This window comes from Telopea speciosissima, chromosome 9, assembly GCF_018873765.1.
Source record: "Telopea speciosissima isolate NSW1024214 ecotype Mountain lineage chromosome 9, Tspe_v1, whole genome shotgun sequence".
Taxonomy (NCBI): domain Eukaryota; kingdom Viridiplantae; phylum Streptophyta; class Magnoliopsida; order Proteales; family Proteaceae; genus Telopea; species Telopea speciosissima.
In genome coordinates this window covers 49237550-49258852 of record NC_057924.1, presented here as the reverse complement: position 1 = coordinate 49258852, position 21303 = coordinate 49237550, and the positions used below count along the sequence as shown (strand labels likewise).

Genomic DNA, 21303 nt, shown 5'->3' with positions numbered 1-21303 from the left:
GATGTTTTAATTGGTAATTCCTCCTTTATTGTGCCTCCCAAGGTGTTTGGTTGTGTGTGTTATGCTCGAAACATTAAATCTCCCAGCAAACTTGAACCTCGAGGACTCCGTTGTATTTTCTTGGGTTATTCTCCAACCCAGAAAGGATATAAATGTTACCATCCCCTTTCCCGCCGTACCATGGTTAGCATGGATGTTGTTTTCCATGAGTCCCTTTCTTATTATTCTTCGCCACCTCTTCAGGGGGAGAGTGCTGGTGAAGATGTGGCTTTCGAGATTCCTCTACCTGAGGAGCCTCTGGCTGCCCAGCCCTCTTTACCACCCACGGCTGTTGTCCAGCCCTTTTTGGATGCTTCCCAACCACCCTTGGATGCTGCCCATCCTCCTTTGGAGACCTCCCAACAACCTCTGGCTGTTCCTCCCTCACCTAATGGGAATCCTTTACAGGGGGAGACCATAGACAATAGTGTTGTTAATATTCCTACTTAGGGGGAGCAGACTCCGGTCCAGAGAACTATTGGTGAATTTTAGAAGAGAATTGACAACTCCAACATGATCACCTATACAAGGGGACGGTCCACAAGAGGGCAGTTGCATCCCACTATAGCACTAGTACCCATCCAATTGCCCGCTCCAGACACAGATCCTACATCTCCTGGTAATCCTTCCGACCTACCTATTGCACTTCGCAAAGGTACTAGGACTTGCACTTTACATCCCATATCTCATTTTGTTTCGTATAACTCTCTTTCTCCCTCTTTTCGTGCTTTTGTATCTTCTCTTTCCTCTGTTTCGGTTCCTAGAAATTGGCAGGAAGCATCTACAAATGGAAAGTGGAAGACAGCAATGTTGGAAGAAATGAGAGCACTACACAAAAACAATACGTGAGATCTTGTGGCTCTTCCTCCAGGGAAAAAACCAGTGGGCTGTAGATGGGTCTTCGTAGTTAAACAGAAGGCGGATGGTTCGGTGGGACAGGTACAAGGCACGTTTGGTTGCAAAGGGGTTTACTCAGACTTATGGAGTTGACTATCAGGAGACCTTTGCACCAGTGGCAAAGCTCAACACTGTCAGGGTGTTATTATCTTGTGCTGCAAATCTTGGGTGGGGTCTTCAGCAGTTAGATGTCAAAAATGCCTTTCTCCATGGGGAGCTTGAGGAGGAGGTATATATGGACATTCCACCTGGTTTCTCTGATGACAGGACTAAGGGCAAGGTGTGTAAATTGAAGCGTGCCCTTTATGGCTTGAAGCAGTCACCCAGGGCCTGGTTTGGCAGATTTCATAAGGCTATGATTTCAGCAGATTACACGCAGAGCAATGCTGATCACACTTTGTTTATCAGACAACTTGGTGACAAGGTTACTCTTCTCGTAGTCTATGTGGATGATATTGTGATCACTGGTAATGATGATGCTGCAATCAGGGATTTGAAAATTCTTCTTGGCCGTGAGTTTGAGGTCAAAGATCTTGGTCCCCTAAAATATTTTCTAGGGATAGAAGTTGCTCGATCTTCAAAGGGCATCTTTCTTTCTCAAAGAAAATATGTCCTTGATCTATTGACTGAGACAGGGCTACTTGGCTGTCATCCTTCAGATACTCCTATGGAAGCTACTACGAAACTTAGGGAGAAAGAGGGTGAGCCGGTTGATAAGGGTGCCTATCAGCGGTTAGTAGGCAAACTAATCTACCTTTCCCACACACGCCCTGACATTGCAGTTGCTGTGAGTTTGGTGAGTCAGTTCATGCACGATCCATATTCCTCTCATATGGATGCGGTCCGTCATATTTTGAGGTACTTGAAGTCTGCTCCAGGAAAGGGAATTCTTCTATCTGCCAATGGTCACTTGAAGGTTGAAGCTTATACTGATGCCGATTGGGCAGGTTCTCCTGACAGGAAACCTATCTCTGGCTACTGTTCCTTTGTGGGTGGAAACCTTATCACTTGGCGGAGCAAAAAGCAAAATGTTGTGGGCCTTGTGGCAAGGTCTAGTGCTGAAGCCGAATTCCGCGCAATGACACAAGGAATTTGTGAACTTCTGTGGCTTAGAGGGTTATTGCAGGATATTGGTGTTGCTGTCCATCTTCCAATGATGCTTTATTGTGACAATAAAGCAGCTATCAGTATTGCTCATAACCCTGTCCAGCATGATCGCACGAAACATGTGGAGGTTGACCGACATTTCATCAAGGAGAAGCTTGAAGCTGGCCTCATTTGTGTTCCCTTTGTGAAGTCTTCTGATCAGCTAGCTGATGTGTTCACTAAGGGATTGAGTAGCAAGCTGTTTCATCCTATCTTAGTCAAGTTGGGCATGCATGATATATATGCTCCAACTTGAGGGGGAGTGTTAGTTATATTGGGCCAGAATACCGTGGGGGTATTCTGGACTTTATTCCTTTATTATTTGTTAGTTTCTTATGTGGTTTAATCCCACATTGCTTATGTAATTATCTTTACTATTTCATTATAGTTATAAATACAATGTGCTTGGGATGAACTAATCATCCAAGCATTAACCTAATTCAAATCTGTTTCTACAGTTCTTTTCTCTTGGGCGATCCATACCTAGAAGTTTCATATCCAGAAGTCTCTCTTTCTGTGAGATTCTATTTTTCGAAGTAACCTGCAACTAAGACATCTGCCAGATCTGATTTCAGATCTCACCATTCGGTTGCCAGCAGATTTTTGGGGCTATTTCTCGTTGGGATCGGCAGACCTTGGTGCTGCGATTTTGTTCCAGAAATTGCAGGGAGAATCGTTTTCATAAGGAGTTTCCTCTGCTGGAACTACTCCAGTTCACCGCCACTCTACCTCTCTTTCTATCGTGTTATTGCAAGGTTGAAGAAGACATTAAGTCTTTAAAATTGCAAGTAAGGACAACTTATATTATTTATATAAAACCCCCTATATTCTCTATTGCTATTTTGTTTAGCCCATTCAGTTTTCTCTGTAACTCCATTAAATTACAGTTCTGCCACTCCTTTACAACTTCAGATTAATTACAATTCTGCCATTGCTCATATAAATCTTGATTTATCTATAGATTGCCATTTAACTTTGGATTTAATTACAATTCTGCCATTGCTCTTATAAATCTTGATTTATCTACTAGTTTGCCATTCAACTTTGGATTTAATTACAATTCTGCCATGGTCGACATGATCACCATGGCAATGCCATGGCGGGCAACGTGTCGATATATCAATCAGACACCCCTCCACCGACTTGGATCGCCGTGACAACTATGCTTCCTCCAAGGAGCTGACTTCTAACCCTGCTCAACCTAAACACCTGTCCTGTCAACATCCTATGCCTGTCCCCTCTAATCCCTTGCCTGTTGTCCCTGCGTTGGCTTCCCCTAGCTCTCTCCCCTCTAACGTTGAAATCTCTTCCTTCCTCAAATTGCAGGCCAAAGGGTTTTTGTCCTCTCGGTCCTCTCTCTCCCCGATTTTACCCACCCATGTGGTGGTCCCCCCTTCGGCTTCCTCTACTTTGTCTTCTCCCTCTCTGACCCAGCCCACCATCTTTCCCTCCTTGGCTGGCCCATCTGTTTCTAATGGGCCAGTTCCCTCTTACCCTGAAGCCCATTGCTCTAACCCCTCCCGAATCTCCCATCCTATTTTGGGCCTGAACCCCCCTTCGCATCACCCTATTGCCCCCACGTCTCTCAAAGTTTTTCATCGTTGCAACCCCAGCTCCCCTCCTTTCCTTAAGAAGCACCCCTGCATTACCTACTCCTTACCCATCCCAGAGATCAACTCACCTATCAATTTAGATATCAGAAATCACGTCCTCTGCTACGAGAATATAGACCCGGGATAGAAGGTCTTCATTGAGCCGGGAATTTTTTCTTTTCTTTTAGTGCGATGTTTTGTTAGGGCTTTTGTCCTTTGTATCTTGTCCTTGCCTTTTGGTAGGGCTTTGTGCTGGCTTTTGCTTGTATCCTCCCCCCCCCCCCTCTGCCTTTGGTAATTGAATTATTTATTCTTCCAAAAAAAAAATAATGCTCCCAACCTAGAAACTTGAACTCAATACTCAAATTCCTAACTCATAGGGCTCTCGAACAGAAGAAAAACTGAAGTAGACTTAAGTTGGCCTAATTCTGTAAGGAAACTGGAGTTAGAAACTAAACAAACCAACTAACACTAGATCTCATAAAATAAATGAAAATCCATATTCATGTTTGATACCGATAATATAGGCCTAAAGATGACCATTACTATGAAAACCCCATGGACAACAAGCTCAATACAAGTATAACCCATCCTAGAACTCATATATACTAAAATAAACCTTTTTTGTTTTTTATTGGGTGTGTTTTGACTGCATCTTTTAGCTTTGTCTTCTCAGTTTATGGAATCTACTATATAATCTCACTTGAAATTGTACGGAGACTTTCAATTTGATACTAATGGTACATTTCTGTTAGAGATATAGGCCAGAATACCGTAGGGGTATTCTGGTCCTTTCCTCCTTTTTGTTTTATTCTTATGTTAATTATTCCCTTTCCTTTGTTTATACTTATGTCGGCTATATAGGGGCATAAGTGTCTGTAATTCTGATTTATTAATATAAATACAGGGCTTAGGGAATCATATTGATTCACTTAAGCATTACACCATTCTATTTCTTAACATGGCATCAGAGCCACGATACCTCTGATTTTTTTTCAAAAACCCCACCCTCCCATCGTGTTCTCTTCTCTTTCCCTTCTCTCTCGATTTTTTTTCTCTCCCTTCTCCTTGCTTCTTCTCCTTCTCTAAGGCAGCACTGCAGAGGTGATCAGATGATCTAGTTGCTGCCCCTTCCCACCTCTTTTTTTCATTTTTTCCATGCCCTAAACCTTTATTCTCGATAGCTGCTGGTTCCCCCCTTGCGCTAATTGGAGTTTCCTGTGTTTTTTTTTTAAGTTCAGTCCTCGATTTATTGGGACTGCTTCTCCTTCTATTGGAGCCCCTCCTGCGACTTTGGACTGCTACAGGTACTGAAGACCCCATCTCCCAATCGAGCCATTCTTTCAGGTTTTTTTTCTTCAAAAAAACCCTGAACCTTCTCGGTATTTGGGATTGGGCTGCTTGCAGCTGCTGATTCTTTTGGTTATTTTTATTCTTCATCAAGGACATTCTCTGCAGTTTATTGGACAGATTGGTGGACCGATTGGATCAGCCTTCTTCAACAATTTTTTTTGGATTTCCCTGCCCCATCGATCTCTGTTTTTTGGGTTTTCTTCCATAACCCTAACACACTCGATCTTGGGGAGGGCTCCTCTATTGCTGCTGGTTTTTTGGGAGGTGTATTTCCTATCACCAAGGGCCATTCGGATATCCTTTCGGCACTTGGTTTGGTCTCTCCGTTGGATTTCTCTGCTGGACAGCTCTTCTCTGCCCTATGGGTGACTCCACTGATATTTCCACAGCTACTTCTGATCAGGTTAGCCATGACAAATCTGATTTTCGTGATCTCCACCCTAATCCTATTAAGTTAGACGGCAGAAACTATCTACTATGGTCTCGATCAGCCTCTTTTGCTATTGCTGGACGTGGCCTCACTGGTTATATTGATGGGACTATACCTATGCCGACTGCCCCTGGTGCTGCCAAGACTAGATGGCTAGCCAACAATGGTCTTCGTATGTCATATTTTGTTGGTTCTATTAATTCAGATCTTGCACAGGGATTTCTTCTACTTGATACAGCTTCTCAGATTTGGGCAGCCTATAAAGAGACGTATGGGCAGCTTGGTAATGATGCTCAGGTTTATGAGCTTCGCAAGAAGGTCCTTCATACTACTCAAGGGGAATTAACTGTGTCTGAATATTATGCCACTCTCCGCAGCCTCTGGCAGCAATTGGACCATTTTTCAGATTATCACCCTGATACAGCTGCCAACATAGTTGCCAATAAGAAGCATGTTGACAAGATTAGGGTTTATGACTTCTTGGCCGGGTTGAATGTTGAATATGACCAGATCCGTGTTCAGGTGTTGGGTCATTCTCCTTTTCCCACACTTGAACAATCCTATGCCCTGGTCTCTTCAGAGGAAAACCGCAGGGCTGCTATGTTACTTCCTCCTGTTTCGGACAGATCGGCTCTCCAGACTGCTGCCCAGGCTACTGCTGCCCCTATTGGTACTTTATCTGTTGGTAGTTCTACTTCAGGTCCTATTACCTGTGACAATTGTCACAAGCCTTATCACACCAAGGACAAGTGCTGGAAGCTTCATGGGAAACCGGCTGACTTTGAAGCCAAGCGGGCTGCCAAGAAAAAACCTAAAAGCAAGGCAAATCAATCTGAATCTGTTGCTGCAGCCCCAGCTACAGACATTGGTCTATCCCAGGACGATCTACAGGCTTTCCTGCGTATACTAAGGTCTTCCGCTACTGCTGCCTCTACTACTTCCACTGCCCCTGCCAATTCCTCTGCTCCTTCAGGTTCATATTTTGCCCGGTCAGGTATCTCATTTGGTGGTCATTGTGCTTCTGTAGCTTCCCATCCCTGGATCATTGATTCCAGGGCTACAGATCACATGACTGGTACTTCTAGCTTATTTTATAGATATTCTCCCACTTCTGGGAAAGACAAGGTCAAAGTGGTTGATGGTTCCCTTTCTTCCATCTCTGGAAAAGGAATCATCAACTGCACTTCCAACCTTCCTTTGTCTTCTGTTTTACATATACCTAATTTTACTACTAACCTCCTTTCCATTAGTAGTATTACTCGTGATCTTAACTGCAAGGTAACCTTTTTTCCTTCCCATTGTGTTTTTCAGGATCTGGCATCTGGGAAGACGATTGGATTGGGTAAACTTCACGATGGGCTGTATCTGCTTGATGATGGTCATCTTTCTCGACCAGTACCTTCTCCACTACATCAGAACTCCTTGGTCTCTTCTGAACTTTACCAATGGCACTCTAGATTAGGTCACCCTCCATTAGGAATTTTAGGCCATTTATTTCCATCTCTGGTCACCAAATGTAATAAGGATAACTTTTTTTGTGAGGCTTGTGTTCTGGCCAAACAGACACGTGCAACTTTTTCATTATCAAATAAAAGGAGTTCTTGTTTTCATTTGGTGCATTCAGATGTTTGGGGACCTAGTCGTAAGACCTCTATTTCTGGCCATCGTTGGTTTGTCTCATTTATTGATTGTCATTCTCGAAATACTTGGATTTATCTTCTTCAGTCTAAAAACCAAGTTTTTTCTTGTTTTCAACATTTTCATAAAATGGTACAGACCCAATTCCAAGCCACTCTAAAGGTTTTACGGAATGATAATGGCACTGAATATAAGGAATCCCAATTTCAAAAGTACCTTGCTGATCATGGGATTATACATCAGACTAGTTGTGTTGATACCCCGGCCCAAAACGGTGTGGCTGAAAGAAAGAATCGCCACTTGTTGGAAGTGGCTAGAGCATTAATGTTTGCTCGACATGTTCCATCCCAATATTGGGGTGATGCTGTTCTCACTGCAGCTTACCTTATTAATAGGTTACCTTCACGGGTTCTGGATTCCAGTAACCCATCTGACATTTTACTTGGTGATTCCTCCTTTGTGGTACCTCCCAAGGTCTTTGGCTATGTCTGTTATGCTAGGGATACTAAATCCCCTGGCAAACTTGAACCCCGTGGGTTAAGGTGTATTTTTTTTGGATTATTCTCCAACCCAGAAAGGTTACAAGTGTTACCACCCTCCTACCCGCCATACTATGGTCAGTATGGATGTGGTTTTCCATGAAACCCTTTCCTATTATTCTTCCCCACCTCTTCAGGGGGAGCGTTCTAGTGAAGATGTGGTTCATACTCTTGGGTTTCCCCTCCCTCCATCACCTATAGCCACCAACCAACACTCCCCGGCTGCTGTCTAGCCTCCCGAGGCTGCTGCCCAGCCTCTAATGGCTGCTGTACAGCCTCCCGAGGCTGTTGTCCCTTCACCTGAGGGGAATCCAATACAGGGGGAGATCATGGAAACAGGTGGTGGTAATGTTCCTATTCAGGGGGAGCTGACTCCAGCACAGAGGACCATTCGTAACTTTCAGAGGACCATTGACAATTTCACCATTCTCACTTATAACCGGAGATGTTCTAATAGAGGGCAGAATCAGTCCATTGCAGCACTGATACCCATCCATTTGCCGCCTCAGGATCCAGATCCTCTTTCTCCTGGTGAGCCCTCCTCTTCTGATCTACCCATTGCACATCGCAAAGGTACCAAGACCTGCACTTTACATCCTATTTCCCGTTTTGTTTCTTATAGTTCTCTTTCTCCCTCTTTTCGTACCTTTGTTTCCTCCCTTTCTTCTGTTTCCATTCCTAAAAATTGGTAGGAAGCATCTACAGATGGGAAGTGGAAGGCAGCAATGTTGGAAGAAATGAGAGCATTGAACAAAAACAATACGTGGGATCTTATAGCTCTTCCTCCAGGGAAAAAACCAGTGGGTTGTAAATGGGTGTTTGTGGTCAGTAGAAGGCAGATGGTACAGTGGATCGGTACAAGGCACGCCTGGTTGCTAAAGGCTTCACTCAGACATATGGCATTGACTACCAGGAGACTTTCGCACCGGTAGCAAAACTCAATACTGTACGGGTATTGCTATCCTGTGCAGTGAATCTTGGATGGGATCTTCAGCAGTTGGATGTGAAGAATGCCTTCCTCCATGGTGAACTAAAGGAAGAAGTATTATATGGACATTCCTCCAGGTTGTTCAAGTCCTGCTACCAAGGGTAAGGTGTGTCAACTGAAGCGTGCACTCTATGGCTTGAAACAGTCACCTAGAGCTTGGTTCGGTAGATTTCACAAGGCTATGCTATCCGTGGGCTACCAGCAAAGCAATGCTGATCATACCTTGTTCATCAAACGTGTGGGTACTAAGGTTACTCTCCTCATTGTCTACGTTGATGATATTGTAGTGACCGGTAATGATGGTGATGAGATCAACAGGTTGAAGTTGTTCCTTGGCCATGAGTTTGAAATTAAGGATCTGGGGACTCTGAAATATTTTCTAGGGATAGAGGTTGCTCGTTCTTCAAAGGGTATATTTCTGTCTCAAAGAAAGTATGTTCTGGATCTACTATCTGAAACGGGGCTGCTAGGGTGTCATCCTTCGGACACTCCCATAGAAGCTACGACAAGACTCAAGGAGAAAGAAGGCACACTAGTTGACAAAGGTCGTTATCAGCGGTTGGTGGGCAAACTTATCTACCTATCTCACACTCGGCCAGACATTGCCATTGCCGTGAGTATGGTCAGCCAGTTTATGCATGACCCTTATTCTTCTCATATGGAGGTAGTCCTTCGCATCTTACAATACTTGAAGTCTGCTCCGAGACAAGGGATACTTTTATCTCCCAATAGTCATCTGAAGGTTGAAGCATACACTGATGCGGATTGGGCTGGTTCAAGTGATAGGAAGTCCATCTCTGGATATTGCTCTTTTGTTGGTGGGAACCTTGTCACCTGGCGTAGTAAAAAACAGAATGTGGTGGCCAAATCCAGTGCTATGGCTGAATTCCGTGCGATGGCTCATGGTATCTATGAATTGTTGTGGCTTAAGGGGTTGTTGCAAGATATTGGAGTTGCTGTCCAACTTCCAATGATGTTATATTGTGACAATAAGGCTGCCATAAGCATCGCTCATAATCCTGTCCAACATGACCGTACTAAACATGTGGAGGTGGACAGACATTTTATCAAGGAGAAACTTGAAGCTGGACTAATCTGTGTTCCCTATGTGAAGTCTACTGATCAGCTGGCTGATATGTTCACGAAGGGGCTGCCTGGCAAAGTGTTTCATCCTTTTCTAGCCAAGTTGGGCATGTGTGACATTTTTACACCAACTTGAGGGGGAGTGTTAGAGATATAGGCCAGAATACCGTAGGGGTATTCTGGTCCTTTCCTCTTTGTTTTATTCTTATGTTAATTATTCCCTTTCTTTTGTTTATACTTATGTTGGCTATATAGGGGCATAAGTGTCTATGTAATTCTGATTTATTAATATAAATACAGGGCTTAGGGAATCATATTGATTCACTTAAGCATTAAACCATTCTATTTCTTAACAATTTCCAGTATCGCTGTTGTTGGAAAGGATATGATTCTCGACCATGGGCTTGAGTTATAGCTTTTTGACCAAAATTTATTCAAGTAGAGATGTATGTCAAATAGGTTCATTATTTGGTTCTAATAATATCCCATCAGGGTCATATAAATTATTTTAACTTAATACTGATAAATTGACTCGCCATCTTAGTGGAAGAGGAACCTTGGATGTCTTGGTGGAATTTGACAAGCTGGTCAATATGGATCACCAGAAGCACCTCTTCTTGAGTGGTGCAGTAGCATAAAAATGCAACAAATATATGAGCCTGACTCTCTTAGCCTCCATTTGTTTCCTGCTAAAAACTACATAAAAGCAAAGTTCAGATAAAAGCTTATTTTTTGCACACATTTTACCCGACAATTTTACTATTGGGGGGTTTTTACCAGGAAATAAACGGAGCCTTAAAAGATATACTCTGATGGTTTGGACACTCCTATCAGATCATCTTTCAGGCTGTGGCCATCCAATGGATAATGCACCATTTTGATGTGTGATATTGATGGGTGCTTGTGCCAGTTTCATGCTTCAAATCCTAAGGTGTACCTGGCTATTCCTCACAAATATCCTAGGTTTAATTGAAAACCTGGCAGTAATATTTACCATTTAATACAAGTCAGTCTTGTTTAGTTTTCTATTTAGTAATAGTTCAAACCTGGCAGTAATATTTACCATTCACGGTTTTGTGGTCTTTTGTGGGCCTCGTTTAGTTTTCTATTTTCTCTCTGTTGTTTAAACTATGTTGTGATGTTGTATGTATACTAGCCTTGTACTTTTTTTGTTTATCTCTTAATAAAATCTTTGGTTAAATATTAAAAAAAAATTGTTGAAATATTCGTTATATCCTTATGGTCCTTTTCTGTTGTGTAGGAACTGTCAGGTTTAATCTTGATCCTTTCACTGAGCACAATGATGCTGACCTATGGGAGGCTTTGGAGAGAGCACATCTAAAGGATGTTATTAGAAGGAATTCTTTGGGTCTGGACGCAGAGGTATATGCTCTTATTTGCTTACTATTTCTTTTTGTTATAGCTTTTCAGGAATTACTTCTGTTTGGAAACAGGGTTTAACAAAGTACCCATGCAAGGAATTTGAGTCATATGTCTGATTTTCCAATCAATTAATTTTTTGCACATGCAGGGAATTTTATTCATGTCTAATCATCCAATACTTTGTTTTTCCTCCTTTTGGTGGTCAGTAAATTTTTCTTTCCCATTTTTGGAACGAAAAAAAGAAAAAGAACAGTATGAATAATAGCCCAGAAAATTCACTTGCTGACCATCGCAAATCTCTGAATGGATCTCATTCTTGAAAAATGGACCACCCAAGAAGTGCCCAATTGATAAAATAGTCCCTTCAAAAAAAAGCATAGACCGTCACATGTTTATGAATCCAAATGACCAAATCCCTTATTTTGGGGGGCAGGGGGGGAGAAGGGGGGGAGGTCAGTGCAGATTGACAATCTTGAAGGCACACATTCATTACCATAGATAACTCGGTAGCCGGATCATGTAAATTAATTTCTTGTAGACTTTTGCTTCTAATCTTCAGCTTCATCTTATTTCCAACCGTATTTGGTTGAAGGAGTGCTCCAGACTGAGCTTTGTGCAAAATAAACTACTCAACTGTCTACATCTTTATTCACTGCATGTTCAGTCTCTTTGCTTTTTCCCCTGCTGAACACAAATGGGAGGTACTGACTTGAAATTAATCATATGGTTGTTAAGGTTTCTGAGGCTGGGGAAAATTTCAGTGTCGGACAGAGGCAGCTGTTAAGCCTTGCTCGTGCTTTGCTGCGGAGATCAAAGATTCTTGTTCTTGATGAAGCAACAGCCGCTGTTGATGTTAGAACGGATGCTCTTATTCAGAAAACCATAAGAGATGAATTTAAATCATGCACTATGCTCGTAATTGCTCACCGACTAAATACAATAATTGATTGTGACCGTGTCCTTCTACTTGATGCTGGTCAGGTAAGCCCATACTTTTACCTTGCTCACTCTAATACTTCTTTATCATTTTAGAAGGAAAACGCTGTCAATGATTTTAGAAACCACTGGTTTTTGGATTATCAGGCAAAAGGTCGGCGGTCCAGCCATCTGAGATCTGGCAGTCCAAACAGCCTGAAGTCACTCAGTTAATAAATATTGAACTTTATTATGAATGGTAGAGTTAATAGAACAATGTAGCCAACCCCATTTAGTTGGGATAAAGCTGAGTTGTTGTTGTTGTAGAGTTGATAGAACCAAAACCAAGAACATGCTTTGCCGCAGCAGAAATGGATTGTTTGCCATAGTTTGAAGCCCAGCGTTTCTCCATGTAGCTGACCCCATTTAGTTGGGATAAAGCTGAGTTGAGTTGTTGAGCTTGAAGCCCAGAGTTTAAGTCTTCCTTCTTACCTGAATTTTGCTACCCACCCTCTTTTTAAGGAAGTATATCCCCCTCAGTCCATTATTTTAACCATCCGGTTTGAAGGATCTGGATGATCCTATTTTCTGATTGTTTAGACCGGGTGGTTCTGACTTGTCAACAGTTTTTGAAAGTGGACAATCTCTGCTCAGATCAACAGAACGGATCGTCCTTGTGAAAAAGTCAATGGTCCAAATGGTCTGCCATATTCTGATATTTCATGAAAATATTGCACTTAATTCTAAGTGGGAGAACATGCTGCTGTACCTTCATTGGAAACATCCAGCAGTTTAGGAGATATAATATTTGATAGTGGGACAGTGGCTGTAATTTGATGTTACCTTTGTTTGTGACATTTTACCAGAATGCTCCTCATTGTCCTGAATTGTGCAAAAGAACGTACTTGATTAGTCATTGCAAAGTGATGCAGTGGCATTAGAGTGGCTAGACAGACACGATAGAATTTGGAAACCAAAGCCAAAGAGATACAGTCCATTCTCTAAACCATTGGGCTCAAGTTTGGGTTTAATTAGGGCCCAATGGGGTAATTAGATACTTTTATTTAGTTGGAGGCATTCTTGCAATTCCTTTAAATTCCAGGGGCAATATTTTCATTTTAATCACAATTTTTTATTTGTGGGACCAATGAAAGATCATGGGGTTTACTAGAGTTGGTCTAATTAATGCAAGTCTAGTCAGTGTTTGTGTTTAAGTCCATTAGGTTGCTTGGCGGTTATTTAATTCTGTTAGAATTTGTTTGAATTTCTTTACATTCACTTAAACACTACTTATGGGTCTTATATAAGGATGTATCTCCCCCTACCCCCCATCAATTTACACAGTGGAATAGAATTTTATTTTGTGAAAAGTGTGTGGGCTATGAGCTCTTCCCCTACCACTCTCTTATCTCTCTCCTCTTTCTTCCAAGTTACTGTTCACAGTCCCAAAAAAAGTCTCCTATCGAACTCTTCTCCTCTCTCTTTCTCCGTTATTTTCCTCCGTTACTATACCGTCTCTTACTTTTCTGTTGATACTGCAAGTACTGAACAGGACTATTCTACTATAGCCTATAGGTGAGTATTATTGGTTGCATTCTATTGATAAGATATCAACTTCTAATATGTTTCTGTTATTCTGTTCTGGAAATATATCTCTCAGATTTCAGATTTCAGATTTTAAAACCTGATCTTCTGTTCTGTTCTCTGCAATACTTCAGATAATTTTCTGAATCTGTTGTCTCACTATTCTGTTCTAAATTCATTCCTTATGTTTCTCAGATCTAAAAAATTATCTATTCTGTAAACTCAAGCCAGATCTGAATCTCTGTATCAATTTCTTATTCTGTTTACTTATCTGAACCTGTTTTATCATTATTAAGCTCTGTTCATAGCCATTGCATAGAAAAGTAAATCCTTGGGCCTGTTTGCATCTGAAATCCTTTCATCTTTTAGGTATCAGACTGCGTAACAAGGTAGATTTCCTAAAAAAGCTTTTCGGCAGGACTTGCACATACTTGCCACATTAATTGTATAAGTTGGGTATGCAGTAACTATCTACTTAACAATTCTCAATGTTTCCTCAAATGGGATAAGTCACCCTCGGGGAATTGGCAGCATGTTAAGAAGCTAATGTCAAATTTAGTAGTGTTTTATCCAGTTATTTCTACCCTAAGTTTTGATACCATGCATGTTAAAATCCTTGAATTTCTGCCTTCAGGTTCTAGAATTTGATTCCCCAGAGCATCTGCTGCTAAATGAGGGGAGTGCTTTCTCTAAGATGGTCCAAAGTACTGGAGCTGCAAATGCACAGTATTTACGGAGTTTAGTCCTTGGAGAAGGGGAGAACAGGTCAATCAATGCAGAAATGATGCAGCAAGAAGGACAAAGGAGATGGCTAGCTTCTTCACGTTGGGCTGCTGCTGCCCAGTTTGCACTTGCCATGAGCCTGAGTTCTTCACAAAATGATCTCCAGCAGCTGGTGATTGAAGATGAAAATAGCATCATCAGGAAAACCAAAGATGCAGTCATCACTCTGCAGGGTGTTTTAGAAGGGAAGCATGACAAAGATATTGATGAGTCACTAAATCAATACCAAGTTCCCAGAGACAGATGGTGGTCAGCACTCTACAAAATGGTTGAAGGTACATTGTAGTACCCCTAGATGGTGTTACCAATCCAAAGATATACTCATACATGCATAAGTTAAAAGGAAAGTTTGTCAACAAAGTATAGTAATTATTCAGTTTATACATGCATTCATATTGTGGGCAAGCCTTGGCGCAATAGTTAAGTTGCACTATTGGAACCTGTTGGTTGTGGGTTCAAAACTTGGAAACAGCCTCTCCTGGGAAGCAGGGGGTAAGGCTGCGTACATTTGCCCCTCCCAAACCCTGCAGTAGAGGGAACCTCGTGCACTGGGACGCTCTCTTTTTTTATTCTTGCATTCATCTAATACTATGGAAAAAAAAAAAAGGATTTTTAATGGTTTTCCTTTATTTTTGTTTTCCTCATCTTTTGTATTGATTTAACTGTCATTTCTGAGTCTCAAAATTAATTATCTTTTCAAAGTGATTATTCATTTTGTAGAATATAATGAGAACTATGTATTTTTGTCTTTTTGTAAGATTTTGTTTGATTTTACTTAGTGGATTATTTGATGCTGTTTTTCCTCCCTCCACTGGACAATCTTGTATTGTCTATGTGGTATTAAATCTTACAAAGAGTAAGCATCCTATGGAATTTTAGACATATTTTTTCATTTCCTTTTTTGTTTTCTCCACCTAGTACTAGGATCCTCTTATGTAAGTGTACGTATATACATGCAAGTAGGATTCCAAATTTTGAGTTTGATTTCAGGAAGACTTCCTTTCACACTGTGGTTAGTACTTGGTACTTTCTAGAACGCATCTTGAATGAAAGAAATTCTAAAACGGTTAGTTTCAAGAACCTCAGCATTAATCAGTTTTTAAAAAGATTTGCTGCAAGTGCTAGACCTACACTTCACTGAATCAAATTGGAGACACAGAATAACATCTCTACACTAATGATTTTATTCTTCTGTAAACCATTTCTCTGGCTTGTAACTAGTAAAATGGTTTAAACTCTTATTATTTCAACTCAACTCAGCAAAGCCTTATCTTTACTACTTGGAGTCAGCCATGCAAATCCCTACTACTTGGAGTCAGTCCAACTAACTCGGGCCATATTTCCATTTAATTTTAACCCCTCATCTTTCTGGGTTAAGTAACATATTAAATGGAACAAACAATAGATAAGTTCCAGCACCAAAGGGAAGAGGCCAAAAACCCTACCTACAACTAGCATGTACCTATTGGCCGCAGCCTACTTTTATAGTTTTCCAGTTGTACTAAACCACTTTGCTCACTGATGCAGTCATTTTTCATTGGTTCTTTTGATCATCTCAGTTGACTTCCTGTTATATTGTAACCTATTACTCACCTAAATTTTCACAAATTCATTTATTTTAATAGGGAAAAAGAACACTGCCTGGTTGTGTAGCCCCTGCGCCTAGACACAAGAGCCCGCACAATTACCAGCCCACCCCTTGTGAAATTAAAAATCCCATCCATGTTGATGCCCCTGCTCATGCTCTCATAGTCTCATTGGCTCCCGTGCTGATGCAGGGGCTACGCGACCAGGCAGCAATCTCTTGCCCTGTTTTTTATTCTCCCATAACCGGGTTTTTTTTTATTATTCTTCCTAACATGGGGAGCAACAAGTAGCAGAATTTTCTAGACTTGAAACTAAGAAAAATTGTTAAACAACAAATCAAAACAACCTAAATAGACTAGGAAAATATATTGAAACAAAGACAGGACTAGAATGTCATTTTCTGTTAGTAGTAAGAGTGTAGGACTCCTTGTCCTTCTAGGAGTTGCTGTGAACTTTTCAAACATGATCCTTTAAGCTGTGATTCTGATCTGGATTAGGAGAGGAGTAAAAAACGACAATAACTGTAGTAATCTTATCTGCTGCTACTTTGTTTTGACTGAAACTATGGACCTTCTAGAAGCCTTATTCTGATCTCCTTCTATTTATTTATCTATTTATTTATTTTATGAATGACAGTTTTATGGATATGGAAAAGGAAAATATCACTAAAGGTACAACAACAATGTATCAGAAATCAGAAACAAGGTCCCCGAGGCCATGGCTCAAACCAAACCAAACCAAGAAACAACACCCGTCCCCAAGCATATTGTAGGCCTCAGAACCCTTGTTTAGTGAGTTTATGTGCCACTGCATTCGCTGACCTTGGCTTCTACTGATATGAAAAATATAAATGAGAAGTCAAATGGCGAATTGATTTAATGTGGTGAGAATAACACTGTGGTGGGAGGCATAAGGCGAAGTGATTTCACTTGCCCTCATTCATCCCAACAGCCTCATCTTTGCTTCTCATTTCATGTATGTTTTATTTTATGATTGCCAACATGTTGCATGGGATAATGTTGGTTTTACAGCTTTCTTTTAAAAACTTTCCTTTCAATTTTAGTAGTATCCATCAATATCACTGCACTCCGAACCTACTCTCAATTTTGTCCAGCTTGCCCTTATTGTTTTAGCAACATTGTCTTTTATTTATTCCATAAAGATGATTGAACCAGGATACTGGAAATGGGAATACGGGGATATCTCTTATTTTCAATGTTAAGTAGCTCATCTCTTCTATTTCCTTATGTAGTAAACTCAAATTGCACTATATATGTGCCCTAAATTTGGAATCTTAAAATGAATTTTTTTTTTAAAATAGGTATAATCAAAACAAAGATGTTGCTAATTTCTTTATTAATTATTATAAATAGGCATTAGTAATAGCAAATAATATCTTGTACCGATATGGGCCTGTTCCCAGCTTGCTTGCTATATATTAAATAGTCAGCAGGTCTAGCAATCTTAGGTTTCTCATGTCAGTGCTTTGAGCATGCAGATTAGCCACTCAAATTTATCGGGGATAAGGCTTATTTGAGTTAACCTGTGCTTCCAGATATTAAAAGCACATTTGTTTCCATACTGTTAGGTAGGTTAAAAATGGTAAGTTAAACTTTTCCAATTAGGACCCTGTAAAAATGCAGGAGGAATTGATACAAATTTTATTAAAATACTTTTCCAAATTCCAATTAGTCGTCCTTAAAGTGGATATGATCCTTAGAAGCAAAGCTCATCTTTCTATTGATACAATTTTCATTAATACTTTTCTGTTTTATTACTTCTTTCGATTACCATTTTATATTTTACTGATATTTTTTACTGTTTGATTATGCATGTTCTTTGACTCTTTTTCTCACTGCCCTTGTAACATTAGAAAATTGCAACTTTTTGTAATGATATTTGTTTTTATTGATTTGTGATTCTGCATTTATGAATTATCGTCTCTTTTATTTTCTTTGTTTGCAATTAAAGCAAGCAACAGGAAAACAGCTATTCTAATTCATTTCATCTCATTTCAGAAGTGTTGATCCCAGTACCAGATTTTAGAAATGAAATTGTTTCTTTTTATTCCCCTAATGGGGTTCCCTGGCTGCATATTCCTTTCCCATCTTTTATGTTTGGGATTATGCTGGCAAGTGGGAGCATTTAAGTCATTTCACCATAACTTGGAATGAGTCCGAGAAAAGTCACTCTAATTTTAGGCAGCAGGTATTTACACCTTCATAAAGAAGCAGCCTGTGGTTGGTTTCCATGGAAAACGATTTTATGCCATGTGGCATATGGGTTTCTGTATGAAATTTCGACCCTCCAACCATGTGTTGTGTGTTGTGCATACAAACACATCAAATTATCATCCACAGTGATTCAATCATATGATCCTATCCTAAATGATTATGATGCAGATTCATCATCGAAATGGGCTTATTTCTTTAGAAATAAATCTAGGGTTGGATTATATACATGTTGGGCCTTTGATCCCATGGGTTTTCTATGTAGTAGGCCACTTTAATGGACCTAAAATATGGGTACATAGGTTGCATACGGGATTAGCCATATATTTAGTTTATTTTCATGTTTTAAATTGAACCAGTCCAAATCTGGTTTAAACCAGTGGTTCAATTTAAGTGATTTTAGTAGTTTGTCCTTTAATTGTTTAGTTGGGCTGGATTAGGATTTTATTTTGAGTATAATTTCAGTTTTCTAGTCAGTTTAAGTTACCTAATAGGTTAAGGATAGGGTTAGGCCTTTCCTTTTTAGTGTCTAAGTCTATTTTTGAGTCTTTTATATAAGTTTGTAAGGGAGGCCAGCATTGAACACGAATTTGATTAATAAAATAGCTTTTGCTTGTTGCATTGCTGTTGCTGCCTTGCTCTATTGAGTGTTGCCTTGTGAGTAATATCAAGGTGAAGGGACTGGTGGATCTCCAGTTGACTCATTGCGTCTTGTAGACCAAGAGGATATGTTATCAGGGATTGGTGGATCTCCAATTGACTCCTTGCATTGTAGATCGGGAGGACCTATTCTCTATCTTCAAGCTGCTGCCATTGAAGATTCTGCAACTATAAGTAAGTAATTTACAGTATTAGCAATCACCCTTCTTCTCCTAATCCTCTAAACCCACCCCCATTGATCCCCATTGCCAATATTCAATCCTTAGTTCCTTACTACCGTCCTCATCCACTATTAATACCATAGATCCATTAGAACCCTAAAACCTGCAACTATTCTGCTTCCCTTCTAGAAGGTCACGTGCAAGGTGATTTTTGCGAGAATTCTGCCCAGCCAAATCCAACCGTTAGAACCTGTTAAAATTTTGATCGAATCTTCCTCCAACCCTAAGAGAGACTCGATCCAAATTTCAGTACCATCCACCCAGCCGATTGTCTGAAATTACACTTTTACCCCTCTCCTATCTCTACTAGGAAACCTCCATAACTCCAGATTTAACCATCTCCAGCTATATAGGTATCTTATATAGCTGTAACTTTCAGCATATATTCCCCATTATCCTACCCACACTCGACCTAAATATTAAGCCCATTCAACCACCCGATTTTCTACCCTAGATTCCAACATCTTCTACCTTTCAAAACCCTAACCCTAGTTGCTGCCCAAATCCATCTAACCTATTTTAACCATCTAAAACTTGCAAATCCTAGTTCATTAGACTACCATAAACCTGCCTAGCTTTACCATATAAGATACCTATCCATTACCCTAACCCTAAACTTGACCTACAACTCCAATTCTGTCCCATCGAACCAGCAGCTCAACAGGTCCTGGATGTCTGGCTCCTAGTAGGTCTCCTACCTATCTAGGACTACATTAAGCGTCTCTCAAAAAATTGTAATTTAGTTTTTTGAATCATTTGATTGAATCGGCATTCTAAGATATGACCAATAGGAGGGGGAACATCCATTCCACCATGAGAAACCAAAAGCACATGCCGCACAGAGCACTAGAGGGATGAGTGGCAAAAGCATGCACTTTTATGGGGATGTGAAACATTAGTCGCACATGAAAGAGAATTAAAATTTTATTCAACTTTTGGAACCCTGCAGATATATGTTATTCAAAACATGACTTACTGGTTCTGATCCATTGTTAATTTCTGTTTCAGGTCTTGCCATGATGAGTAGGTTGGCACGCAACAGGGTACATCAATCTGAGTATGGTTTTGAAGAGAAATCAATCAATTGGGACAATGTTGAGATGTAAACATATCTTTAACACTTTAAAGAAAAACATATGGTTGGGAATACAAGGGAAAACCAAATTAACCATGCTACAGTCAACACTACTGAAGACGAAGAGGAGAGCATGTCTGTGTCAACTGTGATGATGCTTACATTCTGGTGACTAAATTGCAGGATATTGACCACAGGATGGGAAGTGGCTAGTCCTATGGACGAGCTGTGCCGTGGAAGCTAAAAGTTTTTATTATTATGTTAATATTTCCAGATTTAGATGGGGACATCTGCCCTGCTCCAGTTTTACAGATTGTCTAAGGCTGGTGTGTTAGTAATCTAGACTATTAAAATTCTCACTAATTGATGGGAAAATGTTTAGGAGCCAAGTAGGTCTTATATTTAGCTGATCTTAATGTCACTGTTCAATTCAACTAAATTATTTGGTCAGATACCTACCTGATATGCTGCCTGAAGTAGAATCAAGTTTGGGGATCCTTTCTTATGTTTCCAAAGTAATACTTGAAAGTTCATTTCTTTGAACAGTTGTGTAAACATACCAATGTGGGGAACTAGAAATTTACCCTGTAGCAGTAATTTCTTGGTGATAATGTTTACTCTTATGTAAAGCAAAATGAACTTCTGGCCTTTTTTTCATTGGAAATGAGGTGATGAAACAAAATTTGCAAGTGAGGAATTGAACTTCTCATGGGCTGTTGGGTTGAAGTTTATAATTTATTGGAATTGTCTCCATTTACTATGATATTATGTGATTTTTTCCTCAAAACACTTCTAACCATTGTTCAAAGCTGTCTTTGCCATATTATTGGACTTACTAGATGAACTAAAATATTATCAGGTTTTATGTTAAATTGGAGCACCTAGTTTTCACCTGGCAAAAACAATTGGTCAACCATGAACAGATTTAGGTATGATCCAGATCCAAAATCTGATGATAATCCCAGGAACTCAGTTGGCCAGACCTGGGTGAACCCTTGATAGTTTGTGTAGATCCCTGAGTATGGGTACTAAATCGTAAAATCTCTTAGATGGCATCTTTGGATGACTTCATTAAGCCAAATTTTCCTTCAGACTTTAGAAAAACATATCAGGAACAATTTATTAGTTTGTTCTGTCCAATTTTAGTTTACTATATCCA

At 40.2% G+C, this 21303-nt stretch overlaps 1 protein-coding gene across 1 annotated transcript in view; it reads left to right on the top strand.

Annotated features, from left to right (window-relative positions):
• LOC122639868 (ABC transporter C family member 2-like) overlaps positions 1-20779 on the top strand; it is a 114072-nt gene extending 93293 nt beyond the window's left edge. The window contains exons 24-27 of the mRNA XM_043832874.1: positions 10967-11088; positions 11824-12069; positions 14222-14645; positions 20078-20779. Coding sequence (XP_043688809.1) covers positions 10967-11088; positions 11824-12069; positions 14222-14645; positions 20078-20175 — 890 coding nt within the window. The 3' untranslated portion in view covers positions 20176-20779. The remainder of the gene's footprint in view (positions 1-10966; positions 11089-11823; positions 12070-14221; positions 14646-20077) is intronic.
• Positions 20780-21303: the final 524 nt, after the last annotated feature.